Source organism: Gopherus evgoodei, unplaced genomic scaffold (assembly GCF_007399415.2).
Source record: "Gopherus evgoodei ecotype Sinaloan lineage unplaced genomic scaffold, rGopEvg1_v1.p scaffold_33_arrow_ctg1, whole genome shotgun sequence".
NCBI classification, from domain to species: domain Eukaryota; kingdom Metazoa; phylum Chordata; order Testudines; family Testudinidae; genus Gopherus; species Gopherus evgoodei.
The window spans coordinates 4,805,489-4,825,535 of NW_022060005.1; the positions used below are offsets into that span (position 1 = coordinate 4,805,489).

Genomic DNA, 20,047 nt, shown 5'->3' on the forward strand with positions numbered 1-20,047 from the left:
AGTGATGAAAAAATGTCCATCAGCATATTTGCCAAGGAGACCTCATCTTCTCGTGCGAGGCATAAATCAGGTTCACTTTTGGCAATGGATCTCTGACACAGTGAACCAAGTGGAAGAGCAGAATTGGGGTGTCCTCATAGGCAAATACAGATCTCTTTAATGAGAGAACTGAGGTGGATGAGGGGGAGAGAGAGACAGCGGCAAGACAGATGGGAGAATCCATGTCCCACTCCCTGACATCCTGAATGAAAAGGTCATGTAAGAGATTCCAACTTGTCATACGCCATCACACAGATCAATGGATCCGTGTTTCCACTCCACTCATTTTCATTCAAATAAAATAAAGTTATAAAGAAGAAAATGCTGCATTATCTCATCTCATCCTTCTTCCACCTTCCTAAAGCTGGGTTACACAACACCTACGACCCAGGCAGTTTGTGAGTAGCAATGAGTTACGCTGCGTGGATCACTTTGAAGATGAAAAGCCCCAGGGCTCCAATCCTCTGCAAGTGAAGTCCATGGGAGTGTTACTATTTAGTGTGGTTGGGAACGAATGCCAAAGACATAAAGAGGCAGTCAGGTGCCCAAATCCCTGATGAGTCAATGGGAGTTGGGCACTAAATCCCCATTTACAGCTTTGAAAATGTCTCCTGCCAGGTTTTCTTTAGATAAACTTTAGACCAGCCTTCTGTTTGAAGCTCAGATCTTCAGAGTGTTATTTATGGATCACACTGCGATACCCTAATTCCAGTAAATAGTATTTTGCACTGTTTATTTCAAAGGAGCTACTGCTGGAATAAGGTATTAGTTTGCTAGCAAGGTCCTTGCAGAATCTGTTAAATATTTAATGGTGGCAGGGGGTTGGGGGCTCTTGCACACTAATTAGTGTATGTTTTGGCCAAGATTGTCAAACGTGACTGGTGATTTCAGATGCCAAATTTGAGATGCCCGTAAGGGCCCTGAAGTACTGAGCACTCTTCTTTTGAAAACTGGGCCAATTTAATGAGTCTCAAGCTGGACAACTAAGAATGGAGGAATGCAAATTCATGAGTCATGATTATGAAATATTGGCCTCTCTCTCTCTTAAAAATAGGCCCTTCATTTTTGTTGTTTACCGAAAGCCTCCAAAAAATCCCCGGGTTTTGATTTCTACCTGGATTTTCTACCTCCTCTAACTCCCCTGATCCAGGTCCCTGCTTGTAGACTCCCCACCAGACAGCACAGCGCACTTGTGCAGGGGAGGGTAACTGGGGTTGATGGCTGATGCAACCACACAGAGGGGGAATGAGGAGGGCAGAGTGCCTGTGGGGACCACTGACTGCTGTAGGGAGTGGGAGGGTGCACGCATGACTATTGTTCCCCCTCCTGAAAATGGTTCCCATGAGTTCTGAGCAAACCCTCTGTCCCGTCCGCTTCCCCCGTGATATGTCCCTAAGCCCAGCTTCTCACAGGGCTGTCACTGCCTGGAGAGGAGCCCCAGGAAGCAATGCTGTCAGGTGCATGGTATGGGCTGGAGACCAGTGAAACAGCTTCATTCAAGTGTAAGCCATGCCTGCTCAGTGTGACACTCTGTCCCCCTCTACCCGTGGCTAGGCCAGCTACAGTGTGATGAGTCTGCTACAGCACTGGCTGAGGGAGGGAGAGAGAGGGGGCTTATTTAGCTCCACAGGAGAGGCTCATGTAATAAGGTCCAGAGGACCAAGTTTGATCTCTGATGCTGATGACCAACCCAAGGGTGTCAGCGTTGCAAGTGGTGGCCTGTATGGAGAACCGAATTGCGAAGTCTGTGATCTTGGGATGGGCTTCTCTGGCCAGGGTAATTCTGGAAATGTCAGCACTACCTGCTCAAGCTGATGGTCTGACCTCTGCTACTGGTGACTAGGCCAACTACAGATTGATGTGCCTGCCACATCACTAGCCAAGAAAGCTGCGTCTTTTCGGCTCAGGTGTTTCCATCCAGAGATCCCAGGTTTGAGCCATGTTGGTGTTATGCAAATATAATTGTACAAGTCATCCACAGTAAAGTGTTTGGTTTTTAAAAGAAGATGCTTTATGTTTGTAATAGTGGCTCCAGATAATGGTTTTATTATATATATATATATATATATATCTACCACCTCTGACTTTTCTTGATTTGGTGCGTCACTGACAATTGTAATATAAAGTTTGGATATTTTTCCATTTACTTCTTTCACTTTATTGTGGTTACCATTTTTACAGGACTTTAATTATTGTGTATATGAGGCCTGCACAACTCGTAAAGCGGCGAGGGCCATATTACTCCAAAGAAAACAGCTCAGGGCCGAGCTCCCCCCGGCCCCGCAGATGCCCCTCCCCAGCGCCACCATGCCCCCCTGAAACAACACCCCCTCCAGCACTGCCCAGCCCCACCAAAACACTCCCCCCTCCAGCGCCGCCCAGCCGCCGTGAAATACTTCCCCTCCCAGCACCACCCACCCCACAGAAACAAACCCTCCTTCCTCAGCGCTGCTCCACCGAAAAAGTGGTATTGACCCTTGGTAACATGTTATAGCGGGCCCCTAAGATAGTATAATGAAGGTAAAAGAAAAATGTCTTTTTGCTAGAAGTAGAATAAGATCTTCCCCCCATTTTGTAATCAATTACCCTGTTGAATGAAGGAGGTGTGAATGAGGAAGGCGTGGAAGGCAGGAACCTCCAGACAGCTTCAACCCTTGTAGAGGGGATGGGAGCCAGACCAGATCAGTAGAAAAGGTCAGCCACAGATTCCTCACTCGCCTCCTCAGCCCTCCACTCCCCCGGCTCACCTACTCAGCCCCCACCACTGACCGCCCACCCGTGCACCTCCTCAACCCCCTCTGCCCCGCTGCCAGCTCACCTGCCCACCCCACTGCCCACCCACTCGCCTCCTCTGCCCCCAACCCTCTCCGACTTGCCTTACTCCCCGCCACTGCCCACCCACCTCTTCAGCTCCCCTCACCCGCCGCTTGCCTACTCACCCCCCATGAGCCTCACAGTGAGTCCACCTACTCATCCCCTGTGGGCCACACAGTGAGCCCACACGGGCCACATGCGGCCCCCGGGCGGCACGTTGTGCAGGTCTGGTGTATATAGTAACCCAAACCACTGCACTGCGAGTCCTGAACAATGCAGTTATACCAATCTAATTTCCCAGTGTAGACCTGGCCTTGCCTTGGAGTGATTTCTGATTCTGCCCTGGGGTGTTCACAATTCAGCTGCAGTGTATATCTGATTTTTTTTTCCCTCTCACAGAGTCGCAATATTCAATGTATTTAGCTGGCCTCCATTGATGAGTACGGAAAAAATTCCTAAGGCATATAAATTGATACATATATATACAAGTTGGTTTGTTAGTTGTCTATTCTAACACAGAAATTTGCACTATGCAGAATCACAGTATTTCTGCTGCTTGGCAAACAAACGTGTTTGCAAAATTACTCCGTTTTTTTTTCTAGTGTGCAAAAGGAAGAAAATAAGAAAGGAAATGTATGCCCCGATGAGAGCAAGAGATATTAGGCCATGTTGCAATCTTATTTACACCATTGGTAAACACGGAGAAACTTTTCTGAAGCTGATGGTGTCACTCCAGATTTACATAAGGTTAACCGGAGGTTAAAATCTGGTCTGTTATTCCTAATGTTGAGTTTTAATTGCCTGTTAATTTCCAAAACGGTTGTCTAGTGCTGTTTGAGATGATAACACTTCACACCTGCTTCCTTCCATCCACTGAATATTAAATAAATGAGCCATTGTGTCTCAGCATTTTCACTTGCTAGCCTCAGTGTTAGAATAGCCTGAACATATTTTACTGTAATCTGATTGTTCATTGTAAATAAGAACACAAAATGGTTAACACAACTGATACAAACTTCATACTAAGGTCAAACAAGGCTAACATCTATAGAGATGGGTGAATAATTTAGAGTAGGTGATGCATACAGTGATTTTTTTTCCATTTTTTTTCACAAAGAACCACACAATGTTCAAAAATGCACTCATTCAAAATTACTCAAAGAATTTCAATAAATATTTTACCACAGGTGGCTCACAAGCAACCTGGGTTTATTACATTTTTAGTCATTGTGGGGATTTTTTTTTCTAAAGTGCATCAGTGGCTAAGGAACGTAACCTTGGAATAATGAGATCCAAAGGCAAGAAGCTCAAATTGAAATTAATAATTTGGCACATCTATTTAACAGTGATGGTGATTAACTATCAGAACCAAATCAGACTGGGTTCTTTCCTGCAGGATAGGATTTAGTCAAACATAAGTTATTAGACTCACTCCAGGGGCAACTGGGTGAAATTTAATGGTCCTTGTTATACAGGACGTCAGAATAGAAGATCTAATGATCCTTTCTGGGCTTAAAAATCGATGAATCTAGGTGCCATAGAAAATTAATGGGAGTTAAATTTCAAAGTCACTTGGGCACTTTTGATCTATCTCTGTCTCTATTCTAATCTGTCTCTCCTGTGTCACTGACCACATGGCAGAGAAAAGAGAAAAGCGTCTTACCCCTGCAGCTACTTCTAGGAAAATGCCAGCAAATCCAGGGTCAGCCAGCCAGCCTGAGGCAACCTATGCCGCTTGGTTGAGCCAATCAGGAGCTGTTCCATAGCAACACCATAGAATATATTTCCCTGAACCAATCACAACATCCCAAGGGGCATGGCTTTTGACCAGTGGTCTGTTTAAAAAAATGCAGCTCTTTAAACAAAGGAATGAAAAGTCAAACCCTGTAAATAACACAAATTGTTTTAGTAATATACCAGCCTTTAGGTTGCTTTTTAAATCTTGCTCAAAGAAAAACTGCTGTAAAAAAAGCTTTAAATTTACACACTTTATAAAGCACATGCACAAGCTAACTTAAAAGAAAAATTAGCTGATGTAAAACAGTTAACACTTTATACCAGAGATTAGAAGTCTTTCCCCCAGCTCCCGACTCTTTTTCTTCTCTTTTTTTAATCAAAACACAGTTAAATCAAGTAAATTTTTAACAAATTTTTAAAACGCCCATCAAAAGAACATATCTGTAGACAACTTTATTGACCAAATTTATATACATTTAGCAAACATCCTTATTTGTTTTCAGTTTTGTAGCAGAAGTTATGTTGTCTCTTTTTACATTGTGTCTTTACCCTTGGTCTTTAAAAATGGAAGAAAGACCCTCATGAAAGTTATGGCTAATCTTTATATCAATTTCTCTTATTCCATCTACTTAAAGTAATGTGTTTTGATAATCTTTACATTTATTGGGAATTAGCACCCATAGACTTTAGCTGCAAAGAGGCCTTTTAATTTAAACTTTGTAACATCACTTTACAGGATATCTTTTGTAAAGTGTGAAGATTTTAGAGTGAATGTAATGTTCCCACCATTTACAATACAAGCTTAAAAAGACAAAAACCATGTAGCTTGAGTAATTGCATAAAGGAGTAAGATTCTGCCCCCTCTCACTCTTGTTATTTGAAGCAGTTAACTTCTGCAACAAAATATTGTTTTAATTAGAAATAAAGTTATGTTCACATGCTTTTCTATTGCATCTAAACATGACACTAAGCAAGCGATATTTTGAAACAGACACCCTTATGTCATGAAGCTTTTCTAACTGTATGAAAGAGTAAGGTGAAGACAGCCCCCACTCACCCCTGTTATGTGAAGAAACATACCTCCTATCCCCTTTCTTAAAAAAAATGGTTATATTTTTCAGGAAAGGTTTTTTAATCACAGGATTACAATTAAATAAAGTGATTAAAAGCCATACTATCACAAATTTTACAAATAACGTAAGCATGTTTTTACATTTTAAAAAGATGCAGTTTATTCAACTTCCATAAGAAGTTAACTATTATAGAATATCAGCATTGGAAAGGATCTCAGGAGGTCATCTAGTCCAACCCCCTGCTCAAAGCAGGATCAATCTCCAGACAGATTTTTGCCCCACATCTCTCAGTGGCCTCCTCAAGGATAAGAAAATAAGAACAGCCCTACTGGGTCAGACCAAAGGTCTATCTAGCCCAGTATCTGTCTACCGACAGTGGCCAATGCCAGGTGCCCCAGAGGGAGGGAAGCTAACAGGCAATGATCAAGTGATCTCTCTCCTGCCATCCATCTCTATCCTCTGATGAACATAGGCTAGGGACACCATTCTTTACCCTTCCTGGCTAATAGCCATTTATGGACTTAACTTCCATGAATTTATCCAGTTCCCTTTTAAACATTGTTATAGTCCCAGCCTTCACAACCTCTTCAGGTAAGGAGTTCCACAAGTTGACTGTGCACTGCATGAAGAAGAACTTATTTTTATTTGTTTTAAACTTGCTACCTATTAATTTCATTTGGTGACCCCTAGTTCTTGTATTATGGGAATAAGTAAATAACTTTTCCTTATCCACTTTCTCAATATCACTCATGATTTTATATACCTCTATCATATCCCCCCCTAGTCTCCTCTTTTTCAAGCTGAACAGGCCTAGCCTCTTTAATATTTCCTCATATGGGACGCTCTCCAAACCCCTAATCATTTTAGTTGCCCTTTTCTGAACCTTTTCTAGTACTAGAATATCTTTTTTGAGGTGAGGAGACCACATCTGTACACAGTATTTGAAATGTGGACTTACTACGGATTTATATAAGGGCAATAATATATTCTAAGTCTTATTCTCTATCCCCTTTTTAACGATTCCTAACAACTTGTTTGCTTTTTTGACCACCGCTGCACACTGCGTGGACATCTTCAGAGAACTATCCACGATGACGCCAAGATCTTTTTCCTGACTCGTTGTAGCTAAATTAGCCCCCATCATATTGTATGTATAGTTGGGGTTATTTTTTCCAATGTGCATTACTTTACATTTATCCACATTAAATTTCATTTGCCATTTTGTTGCCCAAACACTTATTTTTGTGAGATCTTTTTGAAGTTCTTCACAATCTGCTTTGGTCTTAACTATCTTGAGTAGTTTAGTATCATCTGCAAACTTTACCACCTCACTGTTTACTCCTTTCTCCAGATCATTTATGAATAAATTGAATAGGATTGGTCCTAGGACTGACCTTGGGGAACACCACTAGTTACCTCTCTCCATTCTGAGAATTTACCATTAATTCCTACCCTTTGTTCCCTGTCTTTTAGCCAGTTCTCAATCCATGAAAGGACCTTCCCTTTTATCCCATGACAGCTTAATTTGCGTAAGAGCTTTTGGTGAGGGACCTTGTCAAAGGCCTTCTGGAAATCTAAGTAAACTAAGTCCATTGGATCCCCTTTGTCCACATGCTTGTTGACCCCTTCAAAGAACTCTAATAGATTAGTAAGACATAATTTCCCTTTAGAGAAACCATGTTGACTATTGCTCAACAGTTTATGTATTTCTATGTGTCTGACAATTTTATTCTTAACTATTTTTTGACTAATTTGCCCGGTACTGACGTTAGACTTACCGGTCTGTAATTGCTGGGATCACCTCTAGAGCCCTTTTTTAGTAATTTTGTTACATTAGCTGACTTCCAGTCATTGGGTATCAAAGCCGATTTAAAGGACAGGTTACAAACTTTAGTTAATAGTTCCGCAACTTCACATTTGAGTTCTTTCAGAACTCTTGGGTGAATGCCATCTGGTCCCGGTGACTTGTTAATGTTGAATTCAGGGCCGGCTTTAGGCCGATTTGCCCGATTCCCCCGAATTGGATCCCGCCTCTGAAGGGGGCCCCGCGCTGGCCGGCTGTCTCCCGGAAGCAAAGTTCTGCATCTCCCAGAAGCAGCAGCTGTTGCTGCTAGGCAACGAGAGAGGCTGGCCAGCAGAAGGCTGAGGCAGAGACGGCTGCTGAGTATTGAAGGTCAGGAGGGGGGACGGGGGAGAAGGCACATGTGCTTGCAGCCTTCCTCCCGTCCCCTCCCCTCTCCTCCCCACAGCAGTCACCTGGAGCCTGGAGGAGACGCCGAGGGAGCTTCTGGTCTGGTGGGATACACAGCAATCTCTGCAGTGGACCTCACTCACCTGAATAGCTGCTGGGGCTTCCAACGGTGGGTGTTTGACCCTGTCATTCCCCCTATGTTTGTAATATTGGGTTGGTGTTGTGGTTTTCGGGGTGTTGCTGTTTGAGGGTGAGTTTGTGCCTGCCTGTGTCTGTTTCAGAACTAAAGTTGGGATCATGTCATGTAACCCAGGAAAAACGCCCCCAGCCGGTACTTAGTGCTGTAAACTCCAGGTGAGAGAGAGAGAGGGAGGTATGGAGGAGGAAATCAAATATATCAAGAGGGGAGAATGCGAAAGGTCTGCAACATGGCACGGCAGGCTGAGACTTTTATCTCTCCCCCCATTTCCCTACAGAAGGGGAAACTGAGGCACAGCGTGATCTGATTCCCTTTCCAAATTATTTTGCAAAGGAAGGGGACTGGGGCTCCTATCCAAACCAGTTCCCTTCCCCTTAACTCTGTTTTCCCTGCTGCAAGACCACTGTAGGGGATGAATATTTAAATTAAACTATGACTCCTTCATTTGCCCTGCAACAATAAAAAAGACCTGCTGGGAGGGGGGAAATAGCACCCCCAAAGCTGTGTGGATATTAAGTTTTTTTTGGGGGGGGCATGATAATATTCTAGATCAATCAAATGCCCAGCTCAGCTTTCTAGCCATCCAGCAGCTCTAGGGCAGGGAAGGAAGGTGCTCTTGGTGCAGAGCGGTCGCAAAACAGGGGTGAATTTAGTGAGGGGTTGAGGAGTCCGCTTGAAATCCCACCCGATGCAGCCACACAGAATCACTGGCAGCGCTGGGAAAGGCCAGGAGTGGAAGCAGGTGGCCTGGGGTTGGAGGGACATTGCCCTCAGTCCTGGGCTCTGGGATGGACTAGGCTGAGTGGTGGGTTCAGTCTAGTCTTCCAGCCTGCTGTTCTCACTGGGGTTTGTGGTTTTCATCTGGCTCCACCGAAAAGCTCAAACAAGTCCAGTAGAAAAGGGGAGTGAGAGAGGCGGGAAGGAGTTTGTAAGGGGTTTAAGTGGCCCATCAGTGAAAGAGTAAAACCAGAGTTTGACTGGGTTTCCCCCCAGCCACCACTCCTACAAACACTGGGGAAGGGGCAGCTCCATCCCCCACTGAAGCTATGGTGAGGGGCATCAGGGGAGGAAGGAAGCCACATGGCAGTCCCTTCCCCCCAGTATCCCCCTCCAGCCCCCAAACTTGTCCCAAAGCCTGCCTGGCACCCACCCCTCTGCACTCCCTCCCAGAGCCTGCACACCTCCACCCTTCCTGCACCCCACCCTGTGCCCCAGCCCAGAGACTGCACCCAGCACCCAAACTCTGTCACACTCAGCCCTGGGCAAAGCTCCTTGGTCTGGCTCCCAGCCCCTCTCCAAGGGTTGCAGCTGTCTGGAGGTGCCTGCCTTCCACACCTTCCTTATTCACACCTCATTCATTCAATAGGGCAATTGATTACAAAGTGGAGGAAAGATCTCATTCTACTTCTAGCAAAAAGACATTTTTCTTTTACCTTAATTATACTACCTTGGGGCCCACTATAACATATTACCAAGGTTCAATACAAAGTCATGTAAAAGTTATACAAAAATGCATAATGCAGAGATTTATCTACAATTGCATTGATTGATTGCTGTGTGCAATAATAAAGTGACCCCCTGGGTCTTTGAATGAGGCTATATACTGGGGTGGGGTGTGCAGCAGCAAGTCGGGGGCAAGCGAGTGGGCAAGCGAGTGGGCAAGCGGCAGGTGAACAAAGAGGCGAGCAGTGAGCCAGCAGTGGTTCTAGGGGCAGGCATAGGGGTTTCTGGCAGGGGAGGGAGAAAATGAAAGGAAGCGAGTGGTGGGTGGGGGACTGACTAGAAGGGATGCAGTAAGTCAGCGGCGGACTAGGGGGTGAAGAGGGTGTGATGGTGGGGCCAAGCAGGGAGGGGGTGGGTCCTATTTTACTGCTGTGATCTGGTCACCCTATTTGTGCCAGGTTTCAGAGTAGCAGCCGTGTTAGTCTATATCTGCAAAAAGAACAGGAGCACTTGTGGCACCTTAGAGACTAACAAATTTATTTCAACATAAGCTTTTATCGGCTACAGCCCACTTTTTCAGATGCATAGAATGGAATATTTCTTTTGCCTATGTGTGCCGTTTCTCCTCCCCCCCCAACTTTCCTCTTTGGCCCAGAGCTGTTTCGATGGGGTGGTGCTGAGGAAGGAGGGTTTGTTTCTGCAAGGCGGGCTGTGCTGGGGGTGGGGGCAGTGTTTCCATGGGGCCGGGCGGTGCTGGGGGAAATGAGGGGGCACAAAATAAACATTATTGAAGAAAATCAGTTGTACAACTATCAAAACATAAATTATTTTCATAATATGAAAGTGAAAATCTATAATTAATATTCTTTTAGAATATGGTGACTTCTATCAACATGGGCAAGAGATCAAGAGATATTGGTAGAAGGTACCCAAGTGGGAGTAAGAAAAGAGCCATATACAAGGCAAAGGCAGTTGAAAGACAGAAGCAAAAGGATGCTTTCAGCAAGTATTTTAGAGACCTGATTCTACTGTTGAGCCAGAAGAGCTCAGTGAAGATGCAGATATGGTTGAAAATTCTCCAGTAGAACATACGACACAGACAGAGAACGACAGCAGTGACAAAGAATTTGAAGAGCCAAATCAGTCTGAAGAAGACACTCAAGACAGTCACAGTGAAGAGAAGACTACAGAAAGGGTTGTAACTGATACTGAAGGTACTGAGGGTCAAGAATGCTTTTCTGCTAATAAAGATGTGACTGGTTTAGATCCAGAGCAGAAAGGCAACTTCAACTCTGCTGACCAGATGGAAATATCTGATGATCCTGCAACTTGGCCAGAATACATAAGCCAGTGTATCAGGGAGTATTTAATAAAACAAGGGCCACCTACAATTACTGTAAAAGATTTCCCTAAAAATAAGATTGGGAAACACTTTTCAAAGTTTCACTGCAAAAGGAAACTTTCAAATTGTGAAATTGTACCTCATCCATGGGTTATATACTCAGTGTCAGCCAACAAGATCTTTTGTTATTACTGTAAGATTTTGTGCAATAATGTGACAAGTTCATTAGCATCTAATGGTTTTAATGACTGGTCTAATATTTATACGAGATTGTCCGAGCACGAAAACTCAAAAGGACATTTAAAAGCTATGCTTAGTTGCTGCGACCTTCAGCAAAGGTTATCTGCTCAAAAAACCATTGACTCAATACAACAAAAACTTATTGACCAAGAAGCAAGATGCTAGTATCAAGTTTTTGAGAGACTAGTTGCTGTCGTTCAGTTGCTAGCAGAACAAAACTTATCATTTCTTGGGTCTGATGAATGGCTGGGAACATCAGACAAAGGAAATTTTCTTGGAGTTATTGAATTATTGGGAAAGTTTGACCCAGTGATGCAGGAACATTTACGAAGAATCAAGAACAAAGAAATACATTACCATTATTTAGGAAAAACATTCAAAATGAACTTATTAGTATTGTAGGGAATGCTGTTAAACATGAAATAATAGCTCGAATTAAGGCTGCTAAATATTTTACTATTATACTCGACTGCACTTCTGACATTAGTCACCAAGAACAAATGTCATTGACAATTAGATATGTGGCTGATGGTGTATCACCAAATATTCCAGCAGGAGTATATAAACATTTCATTAAGTTCATAGTAGTAGAAAGCAGCACAGGTGAATATTTGTACAATATCCTTTTAAGTGAACTCAAAGACCTGGGATTGGACGTTGCAAATATTCATGGGCAGGGCTATGACAACGGTGCAAATATGAAGGGAAACATATCAGGTGTACAAGCACAACTTTTGAAAACAAACCCAAGAGCTTTTTTTACACCATGTGCATGTCACAACTATAATCTCATTTTGGGAGACATGGCCAAAACATGTCCGGATGTGATGAGTTTCTTTGGAGCCTTGCAGCGTATTTACGTCTTTTTTTCTGCATCTACAAAAAGATGGACTATATTTAGAAAACATGTTACTGGCCTTTCGGTAAAGCCTCTTTGCGAAACACGATGGGAATGTAGAATGCAAAGCGTCTTAGCTCTGCGGTACCAAGCAGGGGAGTTTTATGATGCACTCGTAGAGGTAGCAGAAACAACTGATGATGCTCAAGCAAAAAATGAAGCTGAATCGCTGGCTATTCAAATAAAGGATTATAAGTTTTTGGTTTTTCTAGTTTTCTGGCATGATTTACTTTTTCAAGTGAATTTTATGAGCAAAGAGCTGCAGAGTGATACAATGGATATTTCTGCAGGAATTTCTTCATTTGAAAAGCTTTGTAACTAGTTACAAATGTACAGAGAGAAGGGTATTCAAGAAGTGTTAACTGGTGCCAATGAACTTGCCAAAGATCTAGATGTGACTCCAGTATTCCAGACTAAACATTTGCGCAAACGAAAAAAACAGTTTGAGGATGAGTCTGCAGACGAGCCTTTTGCTGATCCGAAAGAAGCTTACAGAATGTAATGCTTCAATCAAGTGTGAGACAAAGCTTTACAGTCACTTGAACCAAGGTTTGAACAGTTACAAAAGCATGAGACTTTATTTGGATTTTTATGCAAATTCAAAAATCTTCCCAAGGACACCATATGAAAATCTGCTGCAGATCTGGAACTTGCATTGACAGATGTGAAACTAGTGCAGGAAAACGAACAAGTTTCAACTTTAAAATCAGTTGACATAAATGGCGACATGCTTTGTGAAGAACTGAAAGCATTAAAGCCAATTATTTCGTCTAATTGTAGAAACCCACTAAATATCCTTCAATTTCTTGCATATAATAACCGAACAACAGCATTCCCAAATTTATTTATGGCAATTCGAATCTTCCTGATTATTCCGGCAACTGTAGCCTCAGGAGAGAGGAGTTTCTCGAAGCTAAATCTAAATAAATCATATCTGCGATCAACAATGCAGGACGACCTATTAAACAATTTGGCAATCATGTCAGTTGAATGCGAAGTAATGAAGAGCTTAGAGTTAGGCAATATACTGAAGATTTGGTCAAACAAAAAGCGAGGAAGATAAAGTTTTAAAAACATATAGGTGAGGTGTACAATAAAGTTCCTCTTAATGAACTTGATATTTATAATATATGATATAATGTATGTAATATATAATTTTGTTATGTGTATATACTCAAGGAAAATAAATAATACATGGAAGAAATGAAAGGTGGTTTTTTTTAAGTGCTTTTTTTTTTTTTTTTGGTCATCCCTGCTGGGGCCCCATTGAAACTGTTTAAATTGGGCCCCGCACTTCCTAAAGCCGGCCCTGTGTGCAAGCATGCGTGCCAGCTGTTTCTGGAGCTGGAGGAACCCAGCCCTGGGGAACCTAGGTCCTCTAGGATAACTCCATTGGGAGGGGACTTGCAGAAGGGAGATGTAGGGCTCCATATGAAGACACAAGTGACACAAGCAGTATGTTGATAGAATTACAGAAACAACCCCTCTGCCCCCTGCCCACAGAAGAGTAACTGTAAATAAATAAGCATACCCCAAAGTAATGGGCAAATCTGATGACAGGTGGCAAGAAACCATGATGAGAGAGGGGAGAGAAGAATGAGGAATTAGGTGGAGGAAACCTCTCAACTTTTATCCTAGCAGTTAGGGATATAACAGACTCTATTCAAGTGCCTGATAATAAGAAAGATTTAAAAAAGGGATCTGCTTCCTCTCATGTTGGTGCCCTAACCACTGGGATATGAGATACCTGATATTTGTGTGTCTCAATCAAGTGGAAAGGATCTCTTCTGCGCCAGCTGAAGACAAAATTGAGGGGTCTGCCAGGGGCTTAAATAGACTCTCTGGTAGGTGGATACCCTTCTGTCCCCTTGTGTAGAATTCCAGCTACAAGATGGAGTTTTGGAGTCACATGTGCAAGTCACATGTCAATGCATGATACAGAACTTACAGGTAACAGCCATGGTTCACATGCTACCTTGAAAGTCCTCATGTAGACTTCTGTGGATTGGAGCCTTCCAAGATCCATTTTCCCTTAAGTGCTTCTTGACTGGGCACTTAACTTGCAAATTCCTTTCTAAAGAAGCTGACCAAATGCCTTACTAAGGCTATTTAAAAACCAAACAAGTATACAGCCAATATTCATAACTTCTAATACAACAATAACACATGCATACAAATAGGATGAATATATTCAGGAGATTGTAACCTTTACATAGATATGTTACATGGCATATATAGCATAAAACATATTCCAGTTATGTCATATACACATTCATAAGCATATTTCCATAAAGTCTTATGAGGTGCAAATCAAAGCAGGATTCCATCCCCTTTCCTCCAGTGTCTCTTCTGCCCAATGGGGATGTGGCCTGCTGAGTTCAATGGAGCCATAATGATTTAGACCAGCTGAGGCTTTGGCCCAAAATGTCAGATGCTGATCTGATAATCTCCCAAACACAAGTTATCCACAGGTTTGGATAAGACAAATATTCAGCGGTATTATAATTAATTATGACAACCTATTTTGAAGGGATATTAAACATCATGTTTCAGGGATTAAGCCACATAACTCAGTCACTGTCCCACATTAAACAGTTTTAAACAAGGTTCAGAGTTTGCTTTGCAGAGACGTCAGTCTGCTTAATACCTTGGCAAACACACTTTTAAAAATCTCTTTTTATAACCATTTATTAAAGACAAGAAGTAAAAATGCATTTGAACTGTAAAATATGAAATCAGGCTTTCATTTTAACAATATCTCTTGTTCCCTTTTTCTTGAGCTGGAGACAGTTTTTAAAAACAATTAGATAAGTTCATGGAGGATTGGTCATCAATGGATATTAGTCCAGAAGGCCAGAGAGGCAACCCGCTGTTCTGGGTGTCCCTAAAACTGAAGCTGGGACTGGGTGACAGGGGATGTATCACTCAATAAATGTCTGTTCTGTTCATATTCTTTGAAAAATCTGGCACTGGCACTGGCGATGGGCAGAAATATGATACTGGGCTAGATGGACTGTTTATCTGACCTGGGATGGCCTTTCATTTGTTTTTATGTTTTAACATGATAATAGGTAGTCAATGGGAGATGCTGAGGAGTGGGGTGTGTTCTAAGCCCTGCCACTGTCAAAGACTTCAAGCCCTATATGACTGTGAGGGAGGCAAATCCTTTTGCTTGTCATTCTCAGCTAGGAACCCTCTAACCCCACCTAAGGGGTTTTGTTACTTTTTTATATGAAGCTGCGGCTGAAGGAGGAAGAAGAAGGAATTAGAAGGAATTAGAAGGAGGAGACCGCTCATAACTTTTATCCCAAAGGTCAGGGTACTCACCTGGAATATGAGAGCTCCACCTGAAGTGCCAAAAAAGAAACAGGATTTAAACAGGGAATCTCTCCCCATCCATGTGGATGCCCTAACCTCCAGGATACGCTCATTTCAGCCTCTCTCTAACTCTCCTGTTCAAGCCTAAATTCCCTGGGGAGTAAACCCATTGGCTCCAATGTTAATTATGTTATTCTTATTAATTAATATTGAAAATCCTTGAGATTTTAGTAGGATAGACTACAATAAGTGATAATAAATGGAGTTTCAATAAATTAGTCAAAAAAAATCAAAATAACAGAGATTACTAGATCAAGAGAGATTATGTTTTTATAGAATTAGCCAGAATCTCAGCTGGCATAAATTGGCCATAGATCCCCTGAAGTCAGTGGGCCAGATTAAAGAGCTATGGAGATAGACAAAATGTGTGACTGACTCTACAGCCCGGTGATCACAGCACTCACTCTGGATTTAAAAGACCCAAGATCCAGTCCCCCAGGCTCCAGTGGCTCTTGTACAACTGGGAATCTGGCCCGCTGACTTCAATGGAGCCACACTCATTTAGACCAACTGAGGTTTTGTCCCAATTTGTCTCAGTTACCTGAGCTGAGAGTTTCCCAAACACAACTTATCCACAGTTCTATGCTCTCTGATGTAGAAATATGTATTTTAATTTATTTAAGATCCTCAACATTACTTGTGAAACTTTAATTTTCTCAACATTTTCCTTAGAGCTGTTTTCATCTCCTTGCTTTTCAGACTGTAGATGATGGGGTTTAACATGGGGGTCAAGACACTGTACTGGATGGAGAATATTTCATCCAGCACCACAGAAGAGACTGAGCTGGATTTTGTGTACTGGAAAAAAGCTGTGAAGTACAACAAACCAACCACAATAAGGTGGGAGCTGCAGGTAGAGAAGGCTTTATGCCTGCCCTCTGCAGAGCGTATCCTCAGGATGGTGGAGATGATGTAAATGTAGGAGATCAGCATGAGGAGGAAAGAGCTTGACCCAAATATCACAAAAGAAGTAAGAAGCACCACTTGATTGGTGAGGGTGTCAGTGCAGGCCAGTTGTAACAGAGGAGGGAGCTCACAGCTGAAATGATGGATTTGGTTGGAGCCACAGAAATGCAACTTCAGAGTAAAAACATTGTTAAGAAGGGCATAAAAGAAGGCTGTGATCCATGCCCCACTCACCAGTTGAACACAGATCCTTTTGCTCATTCTCTCCACGTAATGCAATGGGTCACAGATGGCAGCGTAGCGGTCATAAGCCATGGCTAAGAGAATGGAACTTTCAGCACCAGCTGAGAGGAAGATGAAGAACATCTGAGCAATGCAGCCATTGACAGAAATAGTTTTGTGCACCACTAGGAAGTTCCTCAGCGCATTAGGCACTGTGACTGAAGAATAGCAGATATCAACAAAGGATAAATGGAAAAGGAAGAAATACATAGGGGTGTGAAGGTGAGAATCAGTTCTTATCACCACCATGATCACTATGTTACCACCCAGAGTGATTAGGTAAATAACTAAAAACACTGAGAAGAGAAAAATCTGCATCTGAGGGTCACTGGAAAGTCCCAGGAGAATAAATTCGGTCACTGTGGTTTGATTTTTCATTGGCATTTACTCAGGAAAACTGTGATCTGGGGAAAACAAATGAAATGAACACTTTTAATAAAAGTAAACAGCATGTGAAGTTAATCTCTCTGTAGCACGAATGTAAAGAGAGCCATTTTCCAGGCTGTCCAACGTGTATTTAAATAAAATAAAATTAAATCGTATCGTAAAAGTGAATTGAAATGGCATATAGAGATCATCTCTTCTGTTGGATGAATAGAAAGAGAGCTCTACTGTATCCTGTAAAATATATATTTTTAAATAGACAAGATTTAGAGAAAGCAACAGTGATAAGCTGGCTGGAATTTGTGTGTTGTACAGTGACAAAATGGGCCAGATGCACAGCAGGACTCAGGCCCCTAACTGCCACTTTAAGCACCTAAATTGTAGAATTAGGCCCCATGGGTATTGATAAAATCCGCACCCTACTGGGACTATGGGACAATCTGATGTGTGCCTCACTTTGTCTTTCCTGTTGAATCAGTTCCACTGTGGTTAAATAATTAAAGAGGCATTGGAAAAAGGGGATCTGGATACTGGATCTCCTGCATTTAAGGTGAGGACTCTAACCAGCTGTACATAAAGCAATTGTCTCACTTCCTGTTTCTCTCCAGCTTTAAAACTCTTTAATCTGTCCCTCTAACATCAGCAGAGATACAACTTTTTTAACTCCAGTTGGGGATCTGGCCCCTTTACTCCAATGGAGCTATGACTGAGTCACGTCCACTGGGGATCTGGCCAATTCTATAAGTACCTCTTTGTCTATTATATTTTGTAATTTTTGTAGGTCAGTGGTTTTCACCCTTTTTAAAATTTTGCGTACCCATAAAAAATTTTGAATGGAGGTGCGAACCCCTCATCAGTGGACTCCCAGGGGTCTGCAGACTGCAGGTTGAAAACCACCATTGTAGAGTATTTAATATCTATGGTATCTTATTGGATTCATACCTATTAAAATATCTAGGGTTTCTATAATAATAAAGTAATAATAAATAATAAATAATAATAAATATAATAAACCCCCAAGACCTAGAAATACTGGTTTGGGCATAGGCTGACAACCCAATCAAATACAGAGAACCCAGGCAAATTGATAAATTTTACAACTGCCATAAAGAAGGCCTCAGAAGTGCTTAGCTGTATGACAGGCTCCTCCATTGCCAAAGTGTGTGTGTGGAAGTGGGTAACTGCAGGTTGATATCATGCAACTGTCCAAACAATTCAAGAAAACCAGAGATCATTTTCAGCCAAACAGTGGAAAGAACTCATAGTGCAAACCAAGAAGTGACCTAAGGTTGGATTTTGGCCAAACTTGAAGAGAGCCTAGAGGACATGAATGCTCCAAGATATGAAGGAGAGAAATGATAACACCGAGAAAGAAATGAATAAGCATAGACTCACTGGGCAACTGAGAGTTTCATAGGAAAGTGGAATTATTGACTCAAATGGAGACAGAAAGCCTGAAAAGGGAGATTAGTCATGTTGACCCACATGCAAACATTTTGGTAGAAGCAATGACACAGGATCAACAGTAGTGTGGCACACTGCCGGGGTGATCAAGTGGAATCAAAGGGATAAGTAAAAATTTTGACATCCAGACAAGACAGCTGCTATTGATGCAATGAGTACTGAACAGCAATCCAGACATGGACTGGACATTTGACAGTGTGATAGAGGAAAAAGTCTGTGGAGGAAGAAGTTGATCATTAAGAATACAACATCAAAACATATTAAAAGTGAGACAGAGAAAGAGGTCATCTTGTGGTGATAAAAACTAATGACTGTGAGTGCATCCCAGCCAAAGATATCATGTCAGACAGTAGAAAGGAAATCCCCCAGAAAGATTCCAAAGTTTTACACAGAAATGAATGCATGGACAGTGGTGGAGAGAGATCAAACCTATTAGGGATAGACAGTGAATCAACTCATGGCTTCTACAAGGATATTGGAAAAGAGAGACAGAGAGACTCAATATGAGTGCACAAGTCCTTAAGGATTATTTATACAGAAGAAAGATCAACCAATGTAACTGCTCCCTGAACTGCAGAATGTGTTCTGAAAAGGAAGAGACTGTGGAGAGCCTGCTGAGCCTGGCTAGGAGAGAACAGACACATGAGGCCACCAAGTTCCTGCACTGAAGTCTCTGTGGAAGTGCATATTTAAATGAATTTTGTTTTATTACAACCACCAAATTAAAAGTTCTCTAGAGAATGAAGAGACTAAGATTTTATGGGATCTGGCCATTGTCACAGACTGAGTAGTGCAGAAAAATAGGCTAAATGTTAATAGATAGCGCCATACCAGCAGCCAGTGTCTTAAAAAAGAAACAAGAAGACAAGATTGCAAAGTATGAAGAACACTTCCACAAAGTAGATTGATTATGAAAAAATAGAACACAGATGATCCCAGCAATTATTGGAATATTTAGATTGATCCCTAAGGGTATGACTGAGAAGCTGAACAACACATGAGGAGTGCAAGACATCATGGTCAGTGACTTCCAGCAGACAGCGCTCTTAGGCACTGTGAGGATGTGAGGGAAAATCAAAGGAAAATGAGAGCATTTGAGCATCCAAAATGTAGGAATTTCGTAGAGGGTTTAATGAAACTCCTGACTACCCAAACCTACAGAGTTGGTGCAGAGCATGGTTCATTGGTGACTTAAATTTTAGACAATCACTTTACCCTTTTTATGCATAAAGATCTTGTATATTGTGAAAGCTATTTGTTAAAAAAAATCCCCCTTAGGTAATACTGAGGGACAGTAATAATGATCATAACTAATGAACGTGTCCAGCAAACACTCTTTAGGCACGCTGACAGGATTTTAAAAAGAGGGATCCGATTGTAATGGAAGTTTTATTCCTAAATCACTTAAATTCCCCTGAAAATTCAACCCAATGGGACATTTGACTCAGGATCCTGCATATCTGAATATCAGGCTGTTCCTACACTGCCCTAATGGAATTGACATTGATTTGCATTGGAAATGGAAAGGAAGCCAAAGTTCTGTCCAATATCAAATCTATGTTTATCCAATATGTATCCCAGAAAAAAAATCAATCTTTTTCCAATTATCAGCTAATCAGACAAATACCCAAGCAAAGAGATGGATCTTGTCTGTGTG

General features: G+C 42.0%; 1 protein-coding gene across 1 annotated transcript; it reads right to left on the reverse strand.

Annotated features, from left to right (window-relative positions):
• Positions 1-15,987: 15,987 nt before the first annotated feature.
• On the reverse strand, positions 15,988-16,926 carry LOC115641182 (olfactory receptor 5M1-like). Its single transcript, XM_030544258.1, has one exon. The coding sequence runs from the start codon at positions 16,924-16,926 to the stop codon at positions 15,988-15,990; it is 939 nt and encodes a 312-aa protein (XP_030400118.1).
• Positions 16,927-20,047: the final 3,121 nt, after the last annotated feature.